Source organism: Scleropages formosus, chromosome 1 (assembly GCF_900964775.1).
Source record: "Scleropages formosus chromosome 1, fSclFor1.1, whole genome shotgun sequence".
Taxonomy (NCBI): Eukaryota; Metazoa; Chordata; class Actinopteri; order Osteoglossiformes; family Osteoglossidae; genus Scleropages; species Scleropages formosus.
In genome coordinates, this window is record NC_041806.1 from 8,804,177 (window position 1) to 8,823,760 (window position 19,584).

At 45.5% G+C, this 19,584-nt stretch overlaps 1 protein-coding gene across 1 annotated transcript; it reads left to right on the forward strand.

The window, feature by feature from the left end:
- Positions 1–17,772: 17,772 nt before the first annotated feature.
- On the forward strand, positions 17,773–19,576 carry abt1 (activator of basal transcription 1). The gene is made up of 4 exons (XM_018752917.1): positions 17,773–17,810; positions 17,946–18,257; positions 18,479–18,654; positions 18,942–19,576. Exons 2-4 carry the CDS (start codon positions 17,972–17,974, stop codon positions 19,320–19,322), a joined length of 843 nt encoding a protein of 280 aa, XP_018608433.1. The 5' UTR covers positions 17,773–17,810; positions 17,946–17,971; the 3' UTR covers positions 19,323–19,576.
- The last annotated feature ends 8 nt before the right edge of the window (positions 19,577–19,584 follow it).

The following is a 19,584-nucleotide window of genomic DNA, read 5'->3' on the forward strand; positions in this document are numbered from 1 at the left end:
CGTAAACATTGACCATGAAGAAACAGGCCACACAGGGTGAAATGCCGCGTAAGCCACATTTGCTGTAATCATAGAAAACTCTTGTCTGAATTGAATGGCACTTATAATGCACAGTATCTGACATTTTTGTTTCCTCTAACTTGATTCAGTAACCATTTTGGTCCAATGTTGCTCTAACATAGAATATATACTTGCCTGCCTATGTATTATTTTTAAACTGATGACTACAGAAATCACAGTCATTCTTTTCACGGACCCCGGAAGAGACCAATTTATAGTGCGGGAAAAAAAAACGTCCAGAACAAAATAAACTGACTCCCAAAGTCATTCTACAGTGACATTGAAATGAATAATAGACAGGCTGGCCTGTACTCAGTAATGAAATGTCTTTTTTAAACAATACATTTTCATAGTATTGCAAGTGATCTGCAAATAAGTAATTGTATTGTGCATTTCTTTGCACCTTGAGAGGAAATGTTGTTGTGGAGAAAAGCATTTAGGGGGAGAGAATAATCTCCCCAAAGCTAGTGATTTATTTGCTTTGTGTGCTTGTTTATATGTTTGGTTTTGTAGGCAGTGTGTTTGTTTATGCACCACAGGTAAGGGCAGGCTTTTCTTTGAAGCATCCGAAAACAGTATTATTTCTGTTGAATAAATATTTGGTTTTCACAAACTTAAATCCTTGATTTTCAGCAAATATATAAAACATCCATCTAATTTCAGTGTTTTTTTTATGCATGAAAGATGAGCACCAACTTTGATTTCGTTACTAATGGATTCCCAAATAAATCATTAAAGACAACTCGATTCTATAACTGGGGAGAGGAGCACAATGGATGTTATCAGCTACCTGAGAAATACAATAAAAACATGAGCAGAATATCGGACGTCTGTGGTGGACTGGCAGGGAGAGCTGTTCAAATGAGAGCGAACAAGTGAAACAGAATGTATTTTTGAGTTAAATGGTTATTTCTCAAGCCACTCCGTGTGTCTTTAATTAAGTCTGGCTGTCTTTGGTCACATGATTGGCTGAGTGTAGTGCTACTCTGCCCATCTTGGGGGCATCTTACAGGGCCCATCTTCTTTACCATAGTACTGGGACAAAGTGTACACCTACTGTTCACTGGACTGATGAAGATGGCTCTGTGTCTTGATGGACCAAGTATTTTGGTTTTCTACAAGCTCTGGCACAAAACTTGTCTCACTCCACTTAACCCCCTGAGCACAGAGCTGGAGGGACCCAGAGACCCACTGTCCCATGGTCTAACCTATGGGGTCCAAACCTAGAACCACCTTTTTCAGTTTGATGTTCAGAAGTTGATCTGTCTTTGCCACACACACACACACACACACACACACACACACGCATCATTCTTTCATCAATAGTATCATGACATTTAAAAGTAAAAACTTGATAAACAATGGCAAATACAGCATGATGGTATGCACAAAAAAAAAATCATTCATATTATAAGTAGGGTATTAATACAAAAATACTTCTCACAGCTTTGGCTGTAGTTGAAGCAAGGACAGGTCAACTGTAGAGCATTGCACTTGCTATTTTAAGATTCAAAGGAGTAATAATGTAGATCTCCAGACAAGTTGAACTTTTGGATGTGCTCTACAGGTTGGCTGTTTTGATTGCACACGGACATTTGTGAGTGTCCCACCGTAGTTGTTTCGGCACAGCTCGCACACATATTGGTGAACGCACATTTCCGACGGACGAGCATACACTCTGATCACGGGAGCACGACCGCCTTGAACTAATGTGGATATCTTTTTTGGGTCACTGTTCAAAAGCACTGAATTAAATGTGTGGCTGCCCTATGACAATCGTCATAACACTGAGACACAAAGGAGGGAGATGCCATTTAGACCCCCGCCCCCCCCGCCTCACCTGGCTAGTTTGGCCGCTGATATTAGCAGATCTTGTCACCCCTGGAACGCAGCTGTTGAGACACACCTCATGGCTTGTGAAAAGCCTCAGTGGAGGTGAATTGGTAAGGGTGCTTGACTGTAACCATTGTTGTCGGCAGGGTACAGGCAGATGGCTGCGTCTCCCTCAGTAGCAATGCACTTTGATGTGTACCTGGTCATGGCTCAGAACTCACTGCTCCATGTCACTGCAAGCCCCGGGGGGAAGGGTGCAGGGTCTCGTGGGAGCGGGACTCCGGAAAAGCGGAGGTGATTTACGTTCCACTTCACTTTGGTTTATAATGAGCCACATGTGTGCACTGTGGACTGAGGAAGGAAGAATGCCTGATATTACATGCTTCATACACAGTGAAACAGTTACTGGTTTTTTACATGTCTTTTGCATGACAGTTACATTTTCTTTCCATTAAATCATTAAAAGGGCTCACTTAGCTTCAGCAGCATCTTTTACTTTACCTGCTCTCTGCCACTTGCCCCCTTTTAAATACAGTATTTCCCATTATCTGAACATATCTGTAATATAACATTATATAAAACATGCAGCATGTTACATTTAAAATTAAAAAAGAGAGGTCCTATGTGTCTTTATAAATAATAAATGTATCCTGGTCCTCTACATCCTGATTTGGATCTTACTGCTACTTTCACATTTAAAAATGCATTAAAAAGCACATTTTGGACAGATACATTTTTGACAGCAGACTCCTTGGTATTTCACGTTCCCATGACATCTATTACCTGTCAGTCGCTTACAGTTCTGGTTCGGTGTTCTTTACATTAAACATGTTACTGTTCTGTGCACTGATTTTTCAACTTCCAGAAATGTACTGCATTGCATTGTGCCAATCATTTCTATCAGCCAAATTTTCCCTTCAGATTGACATATAATAATACTGGTACACATATCAAACCTCAAACCAGATTTCTAAAATTTGTTTCCATTGTGCATGTTGCTGCTTAGCCTGTAGTTTACATTAAAAACACACCACTAACCTGAATGACTGAAGTATCTACTGCTAAAAAAAAGTTATGTGAGAAGTCATTTTAATTGTCACATGTGCAAAATCCTAAAGAGGCTGGTTTACAAGCTCATTTGTTACACTGGAGCACAGAAAATTCAGATGCCACATATGTTAAAATAGACTCAGTAATACTGTCTGGCAGCAATCACCCCTTGTCTTCTTCTTCCTGTTTTCTTTTGTTTCTCCCCATGCTTGTCACAACACATTCCGGCTGGCCCAGCTCTAAAGCTGTTGTGTACGCGTACAGATGTGGTGGACAGTCCCCTGTCAAACACATATCTTGATCTGTCATTCATCTTCCAAATCAAATAGGCACACACAAACATACTCCGTACGGCATTTCTCAACTACGTTACAGCGATTCTCCTTTTAATTTGCATTTTTTTAAAAATATTAACTTTTTTTTTAAACATAATATTAATAATGATCTATACACATAATAATATGGGTGGGTATACAGAAAAGAAGAAGCAGGATTCTGACATCAGTGGAACTTATGGAGCTGTGTGTCTAGTATATTCATCTGTGTACTGTAACACACATAGGTTTAATGGCTTACATATACTGATCACCCATATAATTTTTTTCTGGTACAAGGAAAAACCTCTGCAGTGGCTTATTTAAATTTACATTCATTCATATAGCAGACACTTTTCTTTAGAGTGACATATAACTCAGAGTAAAGTTGAGTTATGCACGAAAACACATCTTTTTCATACAACAGGTTTATTATACAGTGCAACAGTATTTTACTCATTACACAATTATTCAGCTTCTACAACAGGTATTTTATTCTTCACAAGGGCTTGTATTAGATGTTTACATAAGCCATTTTAATAGAGATACACAGTTGGTGTCTCAGCTCCCAGAAGTTTTGCCCCTTAGTGGTGTCAGTCTGGCTATTTTCTTCTTAAGTCTAGTGTATTGTCCTCTAAATAACCTAGAAACAATGACTGTTAATGTACCAGTAGGGTCAAATGGTGGTTGCTGGATTCTTCTTTTTCAATATAGAAACTGCATTGAGACATATATTCCTTCAAATTATTTAACACATGAAAAGCCAACAGCTGTACATACTTTTTACTTCCTCTCTATGACATTGGCAGTCTCCCAAATTAATTCATTTAGCTGATGTATTTTTTTTTTTCCAAAAGCACATAAAATACTAAGCAACTTACAATTATTTATGCATAGGTGCCTCTAAGGAATTTTTATTGGAACAATTCCAGGTACGTATGTTGATTGGGGATGTTAGAACAGGACATGTGATTCAAACCTGGGTCTTTATATTTATTCATTTAGCAGATGCTTTGCTCCAAGTCACTGTACAACTCAGGAAATAAATGTTCACAATACACAAAGAGCTTTAAATACACTGACAGTGTTATGAAAGTTTATGTTGCTGTTAGGTGATCACAATAGGAGTGATCTGAAAGGGATTCAAGGTGATTGATAGCTCTACACTACACTACCACTACACAACATGCTGCATTTTAATACTAAATATTAGAAATAAACATGTAACTATTAGCCCATATATATCATATAACATCATTCTTCGGTGGGCTCACCACCTGCCGGAGAGGACATAAGGGGCCGGTGCATTGTGATTTGTGCAGTGGTCGGGGCCGAGTGCCCGGCCGACCCAAACCTCGGGCGCCAACTCTGGCTTTTGGGACTTGGAATGTCACCTCACTGGCGGGGAAGGAGCCTGAGCTGGTGCGGGAAGTTAAGAGATACCGTCTAGATATAGTTGGGCTCATTTCCACTCACAGCTTGGGTTCTGGAACCACTCTTCTCGACCAAGGGTGGACTCTCCACTATTCTGGCGTTGCCCAGGGTGAGAGGCGGCGGGCGGGTGTGAGCTTATTAATAGCCCCCCAGTTCAGCCGCCATGTGTTGGAGTCTACCCCGGTGAATGAGAGGGTCGTCTCCCTGCGCCTTCGGGTCAGGGAACGGTCTCTCACTGTCGTTTGTGCTTATGCACCTAGCCGCAGTGTAGAGTACCCGGCCTTTTTAGAGTCCCTGGGGGGCGTGCTGGAAAGCGCTCCCACTGGGGACTCTGTCGTTCTACTGGGGGATTTTAACGCCCATGTGGGCAGCGACTGTGACACCTGGAGGGGCGTGATTGGGAGGAACGGCCTCCCTGATCTGAACCCGAGCGGTGAGTTGTTATTGGATTTCTGTGCTAGTCACGGTTTGTCCATAACAAACACCATGTTCATGCATAAGGGTGTCCATCAGTGCACTTGGCACCAGGACACCCTAGGTCGGAGGTCGATGATCGACTTTGTAGTCGTTTCTTCTGATCTTCGGCCATATGTCTTGGACACTCGGGTGAAGAGAGGGGCTGAGCTGTCAACTGATCACCACCTAGTGGTGAGTTGGATTTGATGGCGGGGGAAAAGCTGGACAGACCTGGCAGGCCCAAACGCATAGTGAGGGTCTGTTAGGAACGTTTGGCAGAGGCCCCTGTCAGAGAGGTCTTCAACTCCCACCTCTGGCAGAGCTTCAACCAGGTCCCGAGGGAGACTGGGGACATTGAGTCCAAATAGACTATGTTCCACACCTCCATTGTCGGGGCGGCGGTTCGGAGCTGCGGCCATAAAGTCTTATGTAAACACCAGAGGTGAACACCAGAGGTAAGGGATACCGTCAAGCTGAAGAAGGAGTTCTATCGGGCCTGGCTGGCTCATGGGACTCCTGAAGCAGCTGACGGGTACCGGCGGGCCAGACGGAGCGCGGCTCTGGCAGTCGCCGCGGCAAAAACTCGGGCCTGGGAGGAGTTCGGTGAGGCCATGGAGGAAGACTTTCGGTCGGCCTCAAAGAGATTCTGGCAAACCGTCCGACGACTCAGAGGGGGGAAGCAGTGTTCCGCCAAGACTGTTTACAGTGGAAGTGGGGCGCTGCTGACCTCAACTGAGGATGTCGTCGGGCGGTGGAAGGAGTACTTTGAAGATCTCCTCAATCCCTCCGACACGCCTTCCGTAGAGGAAGCTGAGGCCTGGGACTCGGAGGGGGCTCGTCCATTACCCTGGCTGAAGTTGCTGAGGTAGTCAAAAAACTCCTCGGTGGCAAGGCTCCGGGGGTGGATGAGATCCGCCCCGAGTTTCTCAAGTCTCTGGATGTTGTGGGGCTGTCTTGGCTGACACGCCTCTGCAGCATTGCGTGGAGTTCGGGGATGGTGCCTCTGGACTGGCAGACTGGGGTGGTGGTCCCTCTTTTTAAGAAGGGGGACCGGAGAGTGTGTTCCAACTATACGGGAATCACACTCCTTAGCCTCCCTGGGAAAGTCCATGCCGGGGTACTGGAGAGGAGAATCCGACCGATAGTCGAACCTCGGATCCAGGAGGAGCAATGCGGTTTTCGCCCTGGCCGTGGAACACTGCACCAGCTCTATACCCTCACTAGGGTGTTGCAGGGTTCATGGGAGTTTGCCCAACCAGTCCATATGTGTTTTGTGGACCTGGAGAAGGCATTCGACCGTGTCCCTCGTGGCATCCTGTGGGGGGTACTTCGGGATTATGGGGTTCGGGGCTCGTTGCTACGGGCTGTTTGTTCCCTGTATGACCGGAGCAGGAGCTTGGTTCGCATTGCCGGCAGTAAGTCAGGCCTGTTCCCGGTGCATGTTGGACTCCGCTAGGGCTGCCCTTTGTCACCGATTCTGTTCATTATCTTTATGGACAGAATTTCTAGGCGCAGCCAGGGAACGGAGGGTGTCTGTTTTGGTGGCCGCAGGATCTCGTCTCTGCTTTTTGCGGATGATGTGGTCCTGTTGGCTTCATCGAATCAAGACTTACAGCGTGCACTGGAGAGGTTTGCAGCTGAGTGCGAAGCGGCGGAAATGAGAATCAGCACCTCCAAATCCGAGACCATGCTCCTCAGTCGGAAAAAGGTGGATTGCCCCCTCCGGGTTAGGGGGGGAGCTCCTCCCTCAAGTGGAGGAGTTTAAGTATCTCGGGGTCTTGTTCACGAGTGAGGGAAAAATGGAGTGGCAGGTTGACGGACGGATCGGTGCAGCGTCCGCAGTAATGCGGTCATTGTACCGGTCTGTTGTGGTGAAGAAGGAGCTGAGTCGTAAGGCGAAGCTCTCAATTTACCGGTCGATCTACGTTCCTACCCTCACCTATGGTCATGAACTCTGGATCGTGACCGAAAGAATGAGATCGCGGATACATGCGGCAGAAATGAGTTTCCTCCGCAGAGTGGCTGGGCGCACCCTTAGGGATAGGGTGAAGAGCTCAGTCACCCGGGAGGAGTTCGGAGTAGAGCCGCTGCTCCTTCGCATCGAGAGGAGCCAGTTGAGGTGGCTCGGGCATCTGTTCCGGATGCCTCCTGGACGCCTCCCTGGGAAGGTGTCCCGGGCACGTCCCACTGGGAGGAGGCCTCGGGGCAGACCTAGAACACGTTGGAGAGACTACGGAGGTGGAGGAGGTTTGCGGGGAGAGGGAAGTCTGGGGGGCTCTGCTTAGACTACTGCCCCCGCGACCCGTTCCCAGATAAGTGGAGGAAGATGGAAGGATGGATGGATGGATAGATGGATGGATATCATATAAACTGCTTTAATAACATAAATAACCTTACACTAGTGTAAATAACCGGGGGCGCGGTGGCGCAGTGGGTTGGACCAGGTCCTGCTCTCCGGTGGGTCTGGGGTTTGAGTCCCGCTTGGGGTGCCTTGCAATGGTCTGGTGTCCTGTCCTGGGTGTGTCCCCTCCCCCTCCAGCCTTATGCCCTGAGTTGCTGGGTTAGGCTCCGGTTCCCCGCAACCCTGTATGGGACAAGCGGTTCAGAAAGTGTGTGTGTGTGTAGTGTAAATAAAACATTAATGACTCAGTAAAGACGCAGAGCAAATGAAGATCATCTACTCAGAAATATTTGATAGTAACACTACACAACACTATTACCAGCACAGTGCCTGTGTGCTTTGCAGAGTACAGTCCAGTGTAATGGCAATGGCTAGTGTAGTGATGAGAACTGCCACCTTGCACTCACCACTTGACCCAGTCACTTCAGGTCCTGTTTTCTGCTGTAGTAACTTTGATTAAGGCACATAATTTACTTCTGTCACATACCGAGCTGTGGCGGGCGTGCTGGTAGCTAAGATTCAGCAAGATGCCGGCAAAAATATCAATAAAATACAGAATCTTGTTGCTGCTGCTGCCTGTTCATATGCATTTCACTTTGTATTGTTTCACTGTTCATTTTGGTTCATTATTTCAACATTTTCTGTTTGAACCAGGTTTGGGTGCCGGGAGAGGTCTACCAGTATCCATGTTTCCTCATTAACTATTAACATTTGTTGTTTTATTAAGGAAGTGTGACAAGTAACATGCAGTTGGTTGTTACAAGTAAATATATTTATTGTAGTTTTCAAAAATAATGCCAGTAAACTCATTGCTTACTGTTCAGAAACTCTGTATTTTCATTGTGGTGGTTAGCTTGTATTATAAAACCTGGAAGAGTGAACCACTCGGTGTATTTCTAGGTCTTAGTCATTGGGCACAACCAACTTGACAGGGGTGTCTTACTGTGTAATGGAATGAATGTTTTTACATATTGTAAAATAGGGACATTTATAACAGATAAAGGAAAATGTTTTGTATGTTTTTGTATTTATTTTGTTGGGTGTTATTATTTTGGGGAATATGTATCTTGGAATTAGTTGTTGAGGCTGTAATGGTGTAGCCAGAAAGGCAGGGTTACTGCTATAAAAGGTTGTATTAGGTTACTAGTTGGAGAGACACAGAGGAGAAGAGAAAACAAAAAAGGAATAGAGCTGTTTATTGCTGTTGGTGTAAAGGTCTAAGTGCCCCATGGCTCAAATGCTACATTTTCTTTTCTAAATCATTGAATCATCACCATTTATTTTTGTATTTGGCTTGGGTTAAAGTGTTTTGTTATTAGTGAAGATAATCTTTTTAAGCAAAGAATAATAAATATTTTTGGTCCAACCAGATCTGTTCTCTACTTCTGCCTCCACCTCCTGTCCATACCCTTGCAACTTCCATTAAAATTACTCAGTTGTAGAAATGGGTTAAACATTCTAAGTTGCTTTGAAGAAAAGCAGCAACTAAACAAATAATTGATGAGTGAATGACATTGGAAGTGAACTCTATTTCTTTATAATTTTTTTCTTGATAACTTCTTTATATATTTCTTTATTCTGGGATGCACCTGGACACATCATCAGTGGTGTAAACTGGGGTCACTGGGTGTTTTGGATCTTTCATCATCAGACACCTTTGCCCAGGAGACCTAACCAGGGTTAATCAGACCCCAGCCTGCATTCAGGTACCACTAATTTAAGCTCATGGTTCACCTCTCCTGATCCACAGCTCTCTAAATGCCTTTTCTGCAGCCCCATTAATACCTTTGATGGCCTTCCTCCTTTGACTGCCTGTGACACCCAATGCAGTGTAGTTCCTACACAAAGACTTTCCTCCAAAGCTCTTGCAGCCTCCTTCAACTCCAGCCCTTTGAGTAACACTGATTCACCAATTTGCAAAATATGACATTTAGTGTTATTTGTGCAACATTTCCAATATCTTGATTGACATTTAATTAGCATTAAAAATTAAAAACTTAGATCCTTGAGAAAATTTGAATCAGAAAGGACAGTTAATATTGAGAATTGCAATGATATGGGTGAGAATTAAAAAAACACTGACAGTGAAGACAACATGAGCTACTGCCTCATTGTGTTTTTCTTTTTTTTTGGGTGTCTTTGTGTTTTTCCTGCAAAGTTCCTGCAGCCTCCTTCTGCTCCAGCCCTTTGTGTAATACTGCTACACCAGTTCCTCACATATCTACATCTTTCTTTCTTTGGTCTCCGCTTATCATGCTCTTGAATTCAACAGCTGTCATTATTGGGGCTTCATAAACAAAAAGGGTCTAGAGAAGACTTTGTAGCATCCAGTACTGATGTGCCAATGCTTTAAACTTACCTGGAAGTCCTGACTTAACCACTCCTGCTAACCACCCCTCCAACTATTGGAAAGCTACCTGAATTACCACTGTATCTCTCAAACTGCTAGCAAACCACTTTCCTAAACACTTCATTAGCTTCTGCATGGTAGATGGAACAGCATGCTCAATATGCTAAAGTGGAACTTATGTATAGGCCTTCCTTTTCTCAACACCAGCAACCCGGACTTTAATCGCTTTGAACTAATGCCAATCCATGTGACAAGCCTCAGTAAACATCTCTGAGCAAAATTACTCAAATTTCTCCATCCAGGGTGTACCCTGTCTCATGCCCTATGCTTTCTGCACAGACTCTAGACCTCTGCAACTCTGCAGTGCATAATAATAATGACTGAATGACTGGAAACATAACATTAAAAGACATGCCAGAAGTAATAATTTTTGTTACCAATACTACAAAATATGTTGCTGGCATTATCTGTCACACCCATGACCACACCCCAGCTACAAGCATCTGGCCATAATCAACGCAGCGAGGTATAAAGGGTACCACTCCACCATTCCCTGGTTGCAGAATCTCATTGAGACAACCGTCCAATGAAATTGCACTCCTGAACCATTCACCCACCTTACCGTACCTGCTCCTTACATCACCCTTCCTTGTTCCCTCACTCGTATCCTCGTCTCTAAATCCTGTCTCCCATGGCCACGTCCTTCACTTTGTCCCTTTGACTACATCTCTGGATCATCCTTGGAACAATGTTTGCCCCTTGAGTTTGAACATTTGCCTGCCCCTGACTATGAGATTTGATTTGCCCTTTCAACATTCCAATAAAGGATCCCGCATCTGGGTCCTATCTCCTGTGCCAACATATCGCTGTCAGAGAAGATTCCATTTTACAACATGAACCCAGCGAAAATCAAGAGACTTCGGACCGCGATTTCAGCCCAGGGAGTTGTTCTCAGTTCCCACGAACAGACCCTGCAGCAGATATTGAAGTCCATCCAAGAGATCCCGCGGCTTCTCCAACAAGGGAGAGTGCAGGAACCCAAAGGAGCCACCGCTTCCGCACATCCTTCTGCATCATCCCCAGTTGCAGCAACATCTGTCCCAGCAAAGGGCCCCAGGCTCGCCCACGCCCATGCAGTACGATAGCTCCTGGAAAAATGCCAGGGGAGTCTTCTACAATGTGAATTTGTCTTCTCCAGCCTACCCAACATATATTGCACGGACGAAAACCGGCTGACTTACCTAGTGTCTTTGTTGACCAGACCTGCATTGGACTGGGGAACAGCGATCTGGAGAAACCGCACCACCACCTCCTATGGCCACTTCAAGAAGCAATTTGAGGTTGTGTTTAATCATCTGGGGTACGTGGAGTACGCGGCCGAGGCTATGGCCCCCAGCATTATTAAGCCCACAACCTCTCCAGCTTTGGCAGGGTTTTTTTTTTTTTTTGGGAAAAAGGACAGGGGATTGCATCCATGTATCGATTACTACGGACTCAACGATATCACAGTAAAGCATCCACATTCCTTACCCCTCATTACTGTGATGCTGGAGTAGGTTCATGGGGCCAAGGTTTTTACAAAATTGGACCCACGAAGTGTATATACAATCTGGTCCAGATTAGGGAGAGGGACAAGTGGAAGCTGCCTTGGGTCATTACAAATATTTGGTAATGCCATTCGGGTTAGCAAATGCACCCTTTGTGTCGCAGGCCTTTGTTAATTGTGTGTTGGGGGATCTGGTCAACAAATGTGCCCTGGTATATCTAGATGACATTTTGATTTTCTCTGGCTCTATGGAGGAGAACGTGTAGCATGTGTGTCAGATGTTGTGGAGGTTGCTGCACAACAAACCTCTTTGTGAAAGGGGAAAAGTCCGTCTTTCACCAAAAGCATGTTGATTTCCTGGGGTTCATCCTGAGCCTTGAAGGAGTAGCTATGAACTGCAAGAAGGTATAAGCTGTTCTAGACTTCTCTAGACTACGAGATGTATGTTGCTTTGGAGAAAAGCATCTGCTAAATGAATAAATGTAAATGTAGACTGGCCTAGGCTGACCTCTGTGAAAGTGCTGCAGCAGTGTAAGGGTTTTACAAACTTTTACCGCTGCTTCATTTAGGATTTCAACTCCATGGTAGCTCCACTCACCTCCCTGCTTCGGGGAAAGGGAACCCAGCTTGTGTGGTCCCCAGAAGCCCTAGAAAACTTCTGGGAGTTAAAGATCCGGTTCACATCTGCCCTGGTGCTCCAACACCCGGAGCCGATACGACCTTTCATAGTGGAGTTAGATGGCTCAGCCGTAGGAGTCAGGGCAGTTCACTCCCAGAGACAGGGAACTCCATCAAAAATCTACCTCTGTGCTTATTTTTCGCGTAAGCTATCACCTGCCAAGCGTAATTATGACATTGGAAACCGGGATTTGCTAGCCATTAAGCTGGCCTTGGAAGAATGGAGGCATTGGCAGGAGGGGGCCAGTAACCCGTTCTTGGTCCTCACAGACCACCAGAACCTAAAGTAATTACAGACAGCCCACCAACTAAATCCCTGACAAGCACGGTGGGTGCTGTTTTTCACTAGGTTTAGGTACACTGTGTTGTATCGACTTGGGTCAAAAAACACAAACATGACAAGAACGCGGTAATGACTCCAGCAGAATCCATCCTGCCTACGTCTTGTTTCATTGCTCCTGTGCAATGGCAATTGCTGCAGGACCTCAAGACAGCCCAGAAGGAGAAGCTCAGGCCCGTGGACACCCCAGCAGGAAAGGAATACGTTCCAGTGAGAATGCGGCCTCCTTTCCACTGGGTGTACGACTCCCCAGCCAAGGGCCATCCAGGCAGTCACCAGACCCTCTCCCTGCTCCAGAAGAAGTACTGATGGCCCTCCATCTGAGAGGATATCAAGGAGTTCGTGGAGGCATACGAGGTATGTGCCCAGATGAAGACCTCGAATCAGAAGCCCGTTGTGTTGCTGGAGCCTCTCCCTGTTCCTTCCTGGGCATGATCCCACGTGGCAGGCAATTTTCTGATGGATCTGCCACCCCCGAAGGTAACCCCATCATCTTGGTTGTCATTGACCGTTTTTCCAAGGTCTGCTGTCTGATCCCCATGTCTCAACTCTCCATGGCCCTAGACACCACAGAACAACTGTTCCACCATGTATTTCACCTGTACGGCTTACCTGAAGACAAAGTCTTTGACTGGAGCCCCCAGTTTCACATCAAGAGTGTGGAGAGCATTCTGGCAGAAGCCGGACACATCCAGCCTCACCTCGGGCTAACATCCCCAGGCTAATGGACAGGTGCAGCGCCTGAACCAGGACCTGGGCCGCTTCTTATGGAGTTAGTGCAGTCAGGGACAGACTCAGTGGTCACGTTTCCTGCCTTGGGTGAAGTATGCCCACAATTCCCTCTCCCACTTGTCCACAGGATTGTCTCACTTTCGGTATCTTTTAGGGTATTAGCCTCCTCTGTTTCCATGGCACCCTGGCCCCAGTGACGTACCCACCGTGGACACCTGGTATTGGAGCAGCAAAGAGGTCTCGTGGACCACCCAGAAACACCTACACCACCCAAGACGTTCAGTTAAAACTTAGTTGCTAGTTCATCAGGCCCTTCAAAGTAATCTGGCATGCCACTCTCAGTCACGTACAGGTTGCAACTACTCTCACATATGTTTCACTCTCCATATGTCTTTGTTGAAGCCCTACAAAGACCTTGCTCTTCCACGCTTCTCAGGGGGATACTGACACCCCTGATCTGGAGGTGGACGGAGCCGCGCCATACACCATTTGCTCCCTCTTCAACTCCAAGCGTTGGCCCGGGGGGTCTGTACTACCTGGTAGACTGGGAAGGGTATGCACGTGATATTCTAGACCCATTGCTGATCTCAGACTTCCACAGAGACTATCCAGACTGGCCGGCACTTCATCCCAGAGGTCGTCCCCTTTCCAGGGGTTGCAGGGCAGCCCATGAGGGGGCACAGGGGTACTGTCATGCCCATGACCACATCCCAGCCGTAAGCACCTGGCCATAATAAATGCAGCAGGGTATGAAGGGTACAACTTCACCGCTTCCTGGTTGCAGAATCTCATTGAGACAACTGTCCCCTCTGCATTCCTGAACTATTCATTCGCCTTACCTGACCTGCTCCTTGCATCTGCCCATTTCCTTGTCCCTGAATCCTGTCTTCCACAGCCACATCCTTCGCTCTGTCCCTTCATCCACGTCTGTGGATTATCCTTGGAACAACATTCGTCCATCAAGTTTGAATCTTCACCTGCACCCAACCACAAGATTTACTTTGCCTCTTCAACAATTCCAGTAAACAATCCCACATCTAAATCCAGTCTCCTGTGCCCCAATGCACCACTATCACATTATCGCGTATTAAAATAAAATACCCTTTCTTTTGATATTTTTAGTAATTAATTTTAGGCAATGTTTTTCAGAAAGCAATTATTTTTACCATAAGAAATTTTCATAATTTTGCTCCCTAATAACAGGAATGTACCAAAGGCTGTGATTTCACAAAATGAACTGACCCCAATATGTGAATAATGGGTGTATATTCCTCCACAAAACTGACTAAATTCTAGATTGATATGTAAAGTTCACACCACGGCCAAATAAAAAAAATTTATCCTGTAGATTGAGCCATAACCAGATGTAATATTTTACAAATGTGAGAAAAATCATAGTTTTAAAGCATAAGATTTGTGGCATCCCATGCACTGATAGGTGTTTTAAACTGAGAACAATTTCCCAGTTCCATCTGCACCACATTCCCGAGGGTGCAATGAGTGAATCTGTTCAGCCGGCTGTGCTGGGAAGGGAAGGCCACCAAAGGCATAGTACTCCTGAAGCTCCACTGAGTCACTTAATAAAAGGGAAATAAAAGACCTTGGTCTGTCATGTTGATTAAATTTACAGTTATGAGTGAGCCCTTGTTTCTCTGATATTATCTACAGGGTTTTTTTTCTGTTTATTTCTGAGATTTATGGTAACCTTTCTATTATCAAATGTCAGCATTGCCTTGCAAAATATGTATGGAACACAAGAGACCAAAATTAACACTAAAATGAACTTCTTTAGAGTAATGTCAATATAATCTCACCTGCAACACCCTCATAAGAAAAGAAACCACCATCTCATTCTTTGAGTAACTGTCTTCAATATGAAGCACACTCTCATCCCTTCCTTCCCCTCTGGAGGTCCCAAACACGACACAAAGGTTTAAATTTAAACAGACAGACGGACCACAGACAAAACTGAGAAGCACTTGGCATGCCCGAGTCCTCCCCCTCAATAATGCAGGAACACACATGCGACACGCACACAGCCATGCATATGAAAGCTTCAGTACAGTCCCCATAGGGGGAAGAAGCACATCCTCCAGAACACGAGAGGGGTTTTCCTCTTTTCCTTTCCATGTCTGCATCCTTCTGCAGTCCTGGAGAGAACACTAAAGTCCTTCCTTAGAGCCAAGACAATGGTGAACACAACGGCAGGTCCAAATGAATGCAGTGAATACAGAGACGAAGCCCATAAACCAATGGATTCTAACATCATCACACACACATTTTCTGAACCGCTTGTCCCATACAGCGTCACGGGGAACCAGAGGGGAACCTGGCAACACAGGGCGTAAGGCTGGAGGGGGAGGGGACACACCCAGGACAGGACGCCAGTCCGTCACAAGGCACCCCAAGTGGGACTCGAGCCCCAGACCCACCAGAGAGCAGGACCCGGTCCAACCCACTGCGCCAAAAACAGAATATTTATATAACATATCAATTGTCATGCTGACAGAGTGTAATAAATCAGATGTTATGCTTATAGTTATGATAGAGGTGAAAGGAATTTATCCTGTCATGTCACAGCGACAGAGGATTAATTGATTTAGATATTGGGGATTGCTTACCTACAATACATCAAATACAGAAATACAGAGAGAAATACAGAGAGAAATACAGCAGAACAGTGCATTAGGGACTTGTCATTTGCTAGGCCACATCTATCCGTGGCTCGTGTGTTTTGTGAATTTGTGCAAACCATAAATGTCTATTCCAAGTGGTTTTCAAAAGCGAAAAACGTGAGGCAAAATGAGAATGTTAAACGTACGTGAAATAAAACATTTATCGATTGCTGTATTTTTAGTCGGTTGTTTCTCCATGGACGGGGGGCGTGGTGGCGCAGTGGGTTGGACCAGGTGCTGCTCACCAGTGGGTTTTGGGTTCGAGTCCCGCTTGGGGTGCCTTGCAATGGACTGGCGTCCCGTCCTGGGTGTGTCCCTTACCCCCTGTGTTGCCGGGTAGGCTCCGGTTCCCCGCGACCCCGTATGGGACAAGCGGTTCTGATGTGTGTGTTTCTCCATGGACCAGTGAGCACTGTTTCTATCAAACAAACTTGATTTTTCGAAAATGTATGTTTGAACAGCGCGTCAGAAAACGTGGTAAGAATTCTAACTGTGTTATTTTTGCGCAAAGGATACAAACGTGGAATTGCGAGTTTTCTTGGTAAATTTGCGCCCGCGTGCCAAGTTGAAGTTGTACACCGGTATAATGTCGCCACCTTGCGGTGGGTGGTGCTAACAGAAGGCAACGTTTTGAAAGGATTCTCAGATGTTGGATTTCAGTACTGTGCTCTATTGGGTTCGTTTAATATAAGTAATAAAAGTTTGTAATAACAGTATGCATTTTAAGGGAATTCCATTTATCTTTTGATGAAATTCGAGATCCTTGAATACCGAATAATATGACATTTAGCGTCATCATTCTGTGCACCACCATTTCCCATATCTTCAATCTTGTTCGACGTATTTTTATTTTTATTAAAAATGCGAAGCTCTCAGGTCTGAGGCAATCCTACTTTAGAAGGACAGTTTATGTTGAGAATAACAATGATTCGGGTGAGACTTAGAAAACACTATAAAGAGCATCTGTTCGACTGCCTCGTTGTATTTTCCTTTGTCTTTCGTCGCAAGGGGCTGTCGGTTTTTCTCCACCATATGCTGTATTTACTGTCTATTTTACGCCGTTTTGTGTTTTCTCCTCACGTTCTGTTGTATCTCGCGGTGTTTCGCGGGAGTTCTCTACTTCCGGTTTGCTGCACGCGTGTTTGCGTGAGTGACGCAGCTGTGCTTCGAGAGCGAGCCGCACGGTCGGCAGATCAGATGCGTGTTTCAGTTTTGAATATTAGATTTAAATGACCCGCGGAGAGCGGGTATGTATTGTATATATCTGTATATCTCTTTATAACTCTGAACTGTTTTAGGCCGGTGTGTTGAACGGACCAGACGCGAGCGTGAGGTGAGAAATAGTTGCCTGGTAAGAGGTCGGAAGCGGCTCCACGTGTTACACGTGTATTTCTCAGTCTCTGATACGATCACAGTTTGTTCCGTTCGAACGCTTTTTTTGGCACCGCAGAGGCGGCTCGTCGCAGTCATAGTACGGAGGGTACCCGGCTTTTCTTCCCCAGTTTTTCAGGATCTGAACCAGGCATGTTTCAGTCCGGACCTTTCGAAGCACGTGTTATTGTAAGAAATTTAATTTTGGATGTGGTGACACTAGGAGACTGTTCACTATGTGTGTATGATGAGTCTTTTCTCCCCTCGGGCGCTTACCATAGGCGGGATTTTGTACATGCGCACTGAGTGCATCAGTCAGTTTTCTTCTAAGTTCCCCACGTGTTGCATGGAATAAAATCTTTGACGCAAGTGGTTGATAGCAGTGTGTTTTTTTTTTTTTTTTTGGATGTACTAATAAAGTCATTAACTGCGGTGCGTTCACGGTTCAGCTAAAACAGACGCGCAGCGACTCTCCTGGTCTCCTGAGAGCTAATGTGCGTGTAGTACCTTCTGTTCTGCTGCGATCTCACTTGTGCGGTTTGTACAAGCAGAAGAGCCTATTTGAACAAGGCAAGCTGCACTTTTTAACCCTGTAGCTGAAGCTTGTAGTTTGTTGTGGAATGGACTTGTTTACTCTCGGGTTTCACCTTGTAGAAACATGTCTACCAAGCGAATTAATGTGTGGTCTCTGCTCTACGTCCACAGACATTGTTTTCTGGGGCTGCTATAGGATGTCAGATGAAAAGGAGATGCAGGTGACTGAGAACTTGGCGAATATGGAAGCTGAACAGATTGATGAAGAGGTGAAGTCCAACCCTGAAGCCCCTGAGGATCACGACGACGATGATGATGATGATAACGTGGAAGATCCTGTGAAGAAAGAGAAGGCCATAGGCAAGAAGATAGTACCAGGGATTTTGTATTTGGGTCACATCCCACCCAGGCTAAGGCCCAGTCATGTACGCACCATGTTAGGTGCTTACGGAGAAATCGGAAGGATCTTCCTACAGCCTGAGGGTACGGATACAATTCCTCTGAAAGTCAGTCTCGACTCAGAGAACCACAGCCAGTTTACTTTTGAAGCTCTTTGGTCGAGCCTGCCATATATAGACTGGTCTTTTTAATTTGTCATCGTAAGAGTTTGCTGCCTGAAGCTCCCTTTTTTTTTTTTTTTTTTTTAAATTACTTCATTAGAAAATCTGTTTGAATGGTTCTCTTTTCTTCACTGTGTGCGTCAGACAAAATAGTGAAGAGGAAGAAGAAGAAAGCGGGCTCCAGGGCTCGTAACTTCACGGAAGGCTGGGTGGAGTTCAGGGACAAGAGGGTGGCGAAGCGGGTGGCTGCCAGCCTGCACAATACCCCCGTGGGGCTAAAGAAGAGAAGCCGCTTCAGCGACGACCTTTGGTGTATCAAGGTGTGTCAGTGTCACTGCTCATATGGCCTTTGTCTATTTCCCTCTACACAGGTACCTGTTCAGTTGAGTACAGTTCATGTGCAGTTTTTTTTTTTTTTACACCCAGTACCACGTGAGAGTCCATTTTATAATTGTCAGAATTATTTTTTCCCTTTATCACTTCCCCCCGACCCCCGTGTCACTCTGAAATACTAAGATGTTCAGGGTTTTAAACATAAGGATGGATCTGACTGAATGTCTGCCTGCATTTTGCATCCTTAAGCATTTTTTTTCCCTTGTTGCTCCAGTACCTGCACAAGTTTTTCTGGTGCCATCTGAGCGAACGCCTGGCCTATGAGCAGACCGTGCGCCAACAGCGCCTGCGCACCGAGATCTCGCAGGCTAAAAGGGAGACCAACTTCTACCTGGCAAATGTGGAGAAGAGCCAGAAACTGGACAAGCTTCGGAAGAAGAAGGAGAAGAGAGGAGAGAGCATGACAGAGAAAACATGGGATTTTACACAGCGCCGCACAGAAGACGAGATCAGGCAGAGCCGCCTTCGCAAGCAGGCCATGTCCAAGAAGAGCCTCCAGAAAGCACAGGAGAAGGCACGTGTTATCGAGGAGAAGGCTCAGTCCAACGTCTCTCTGCTGGCTAAGATCTTCAACAGTTCAACTGAGCGGAGCTGAGAGTGCAGTCTTGGCAGAACTTGTTGGTGTAAGGGAGGGGTGACCCACCTTTCCGTCACCGCTGTGGCTGTCCACAGATGCCGTAAAATATCAATTCTAGGATCTTCACGCTTCAGTATCACTGTCAGATATTCTGTCAATAAGAATATCTCTTGTGCTAAGATGTGGTTCAGTTGGTAAAGCTCCTGCATTAACTTGAGGTGTATCATCATAATAAGCCCAGACCATAGGATTTGGACTATTAAGGATTATTTTGGACACA

What these genes read in the sequence shown, in the direction of transcription:
- abt1 (XM_018752917.1), top strand. Translation starts at nt 17,972, where the DNA reads ATGTCAGATGAAAAGGAGATGCAGGTGACTGAGAACTTGGCGAATATG. An exon ending in GATCTTCCTACAGCCTGAGG is followed by an intron (nt 18,258 to 18,478) that starts GTACGGATACAA and finishes TGTGTGCGTCAG; the next exon opens with ACAAAATAGTGAAGAGGAAG. An exon ending in ACGACCTTTGGTGTATCAAG is followed by an intron (nt 18,655 to 18,941) that starts GTGTGTCAGTGT and finishes TTGTTGCTCCAG; the next exon opens with TACCTGCACAAGTTTTTCTG.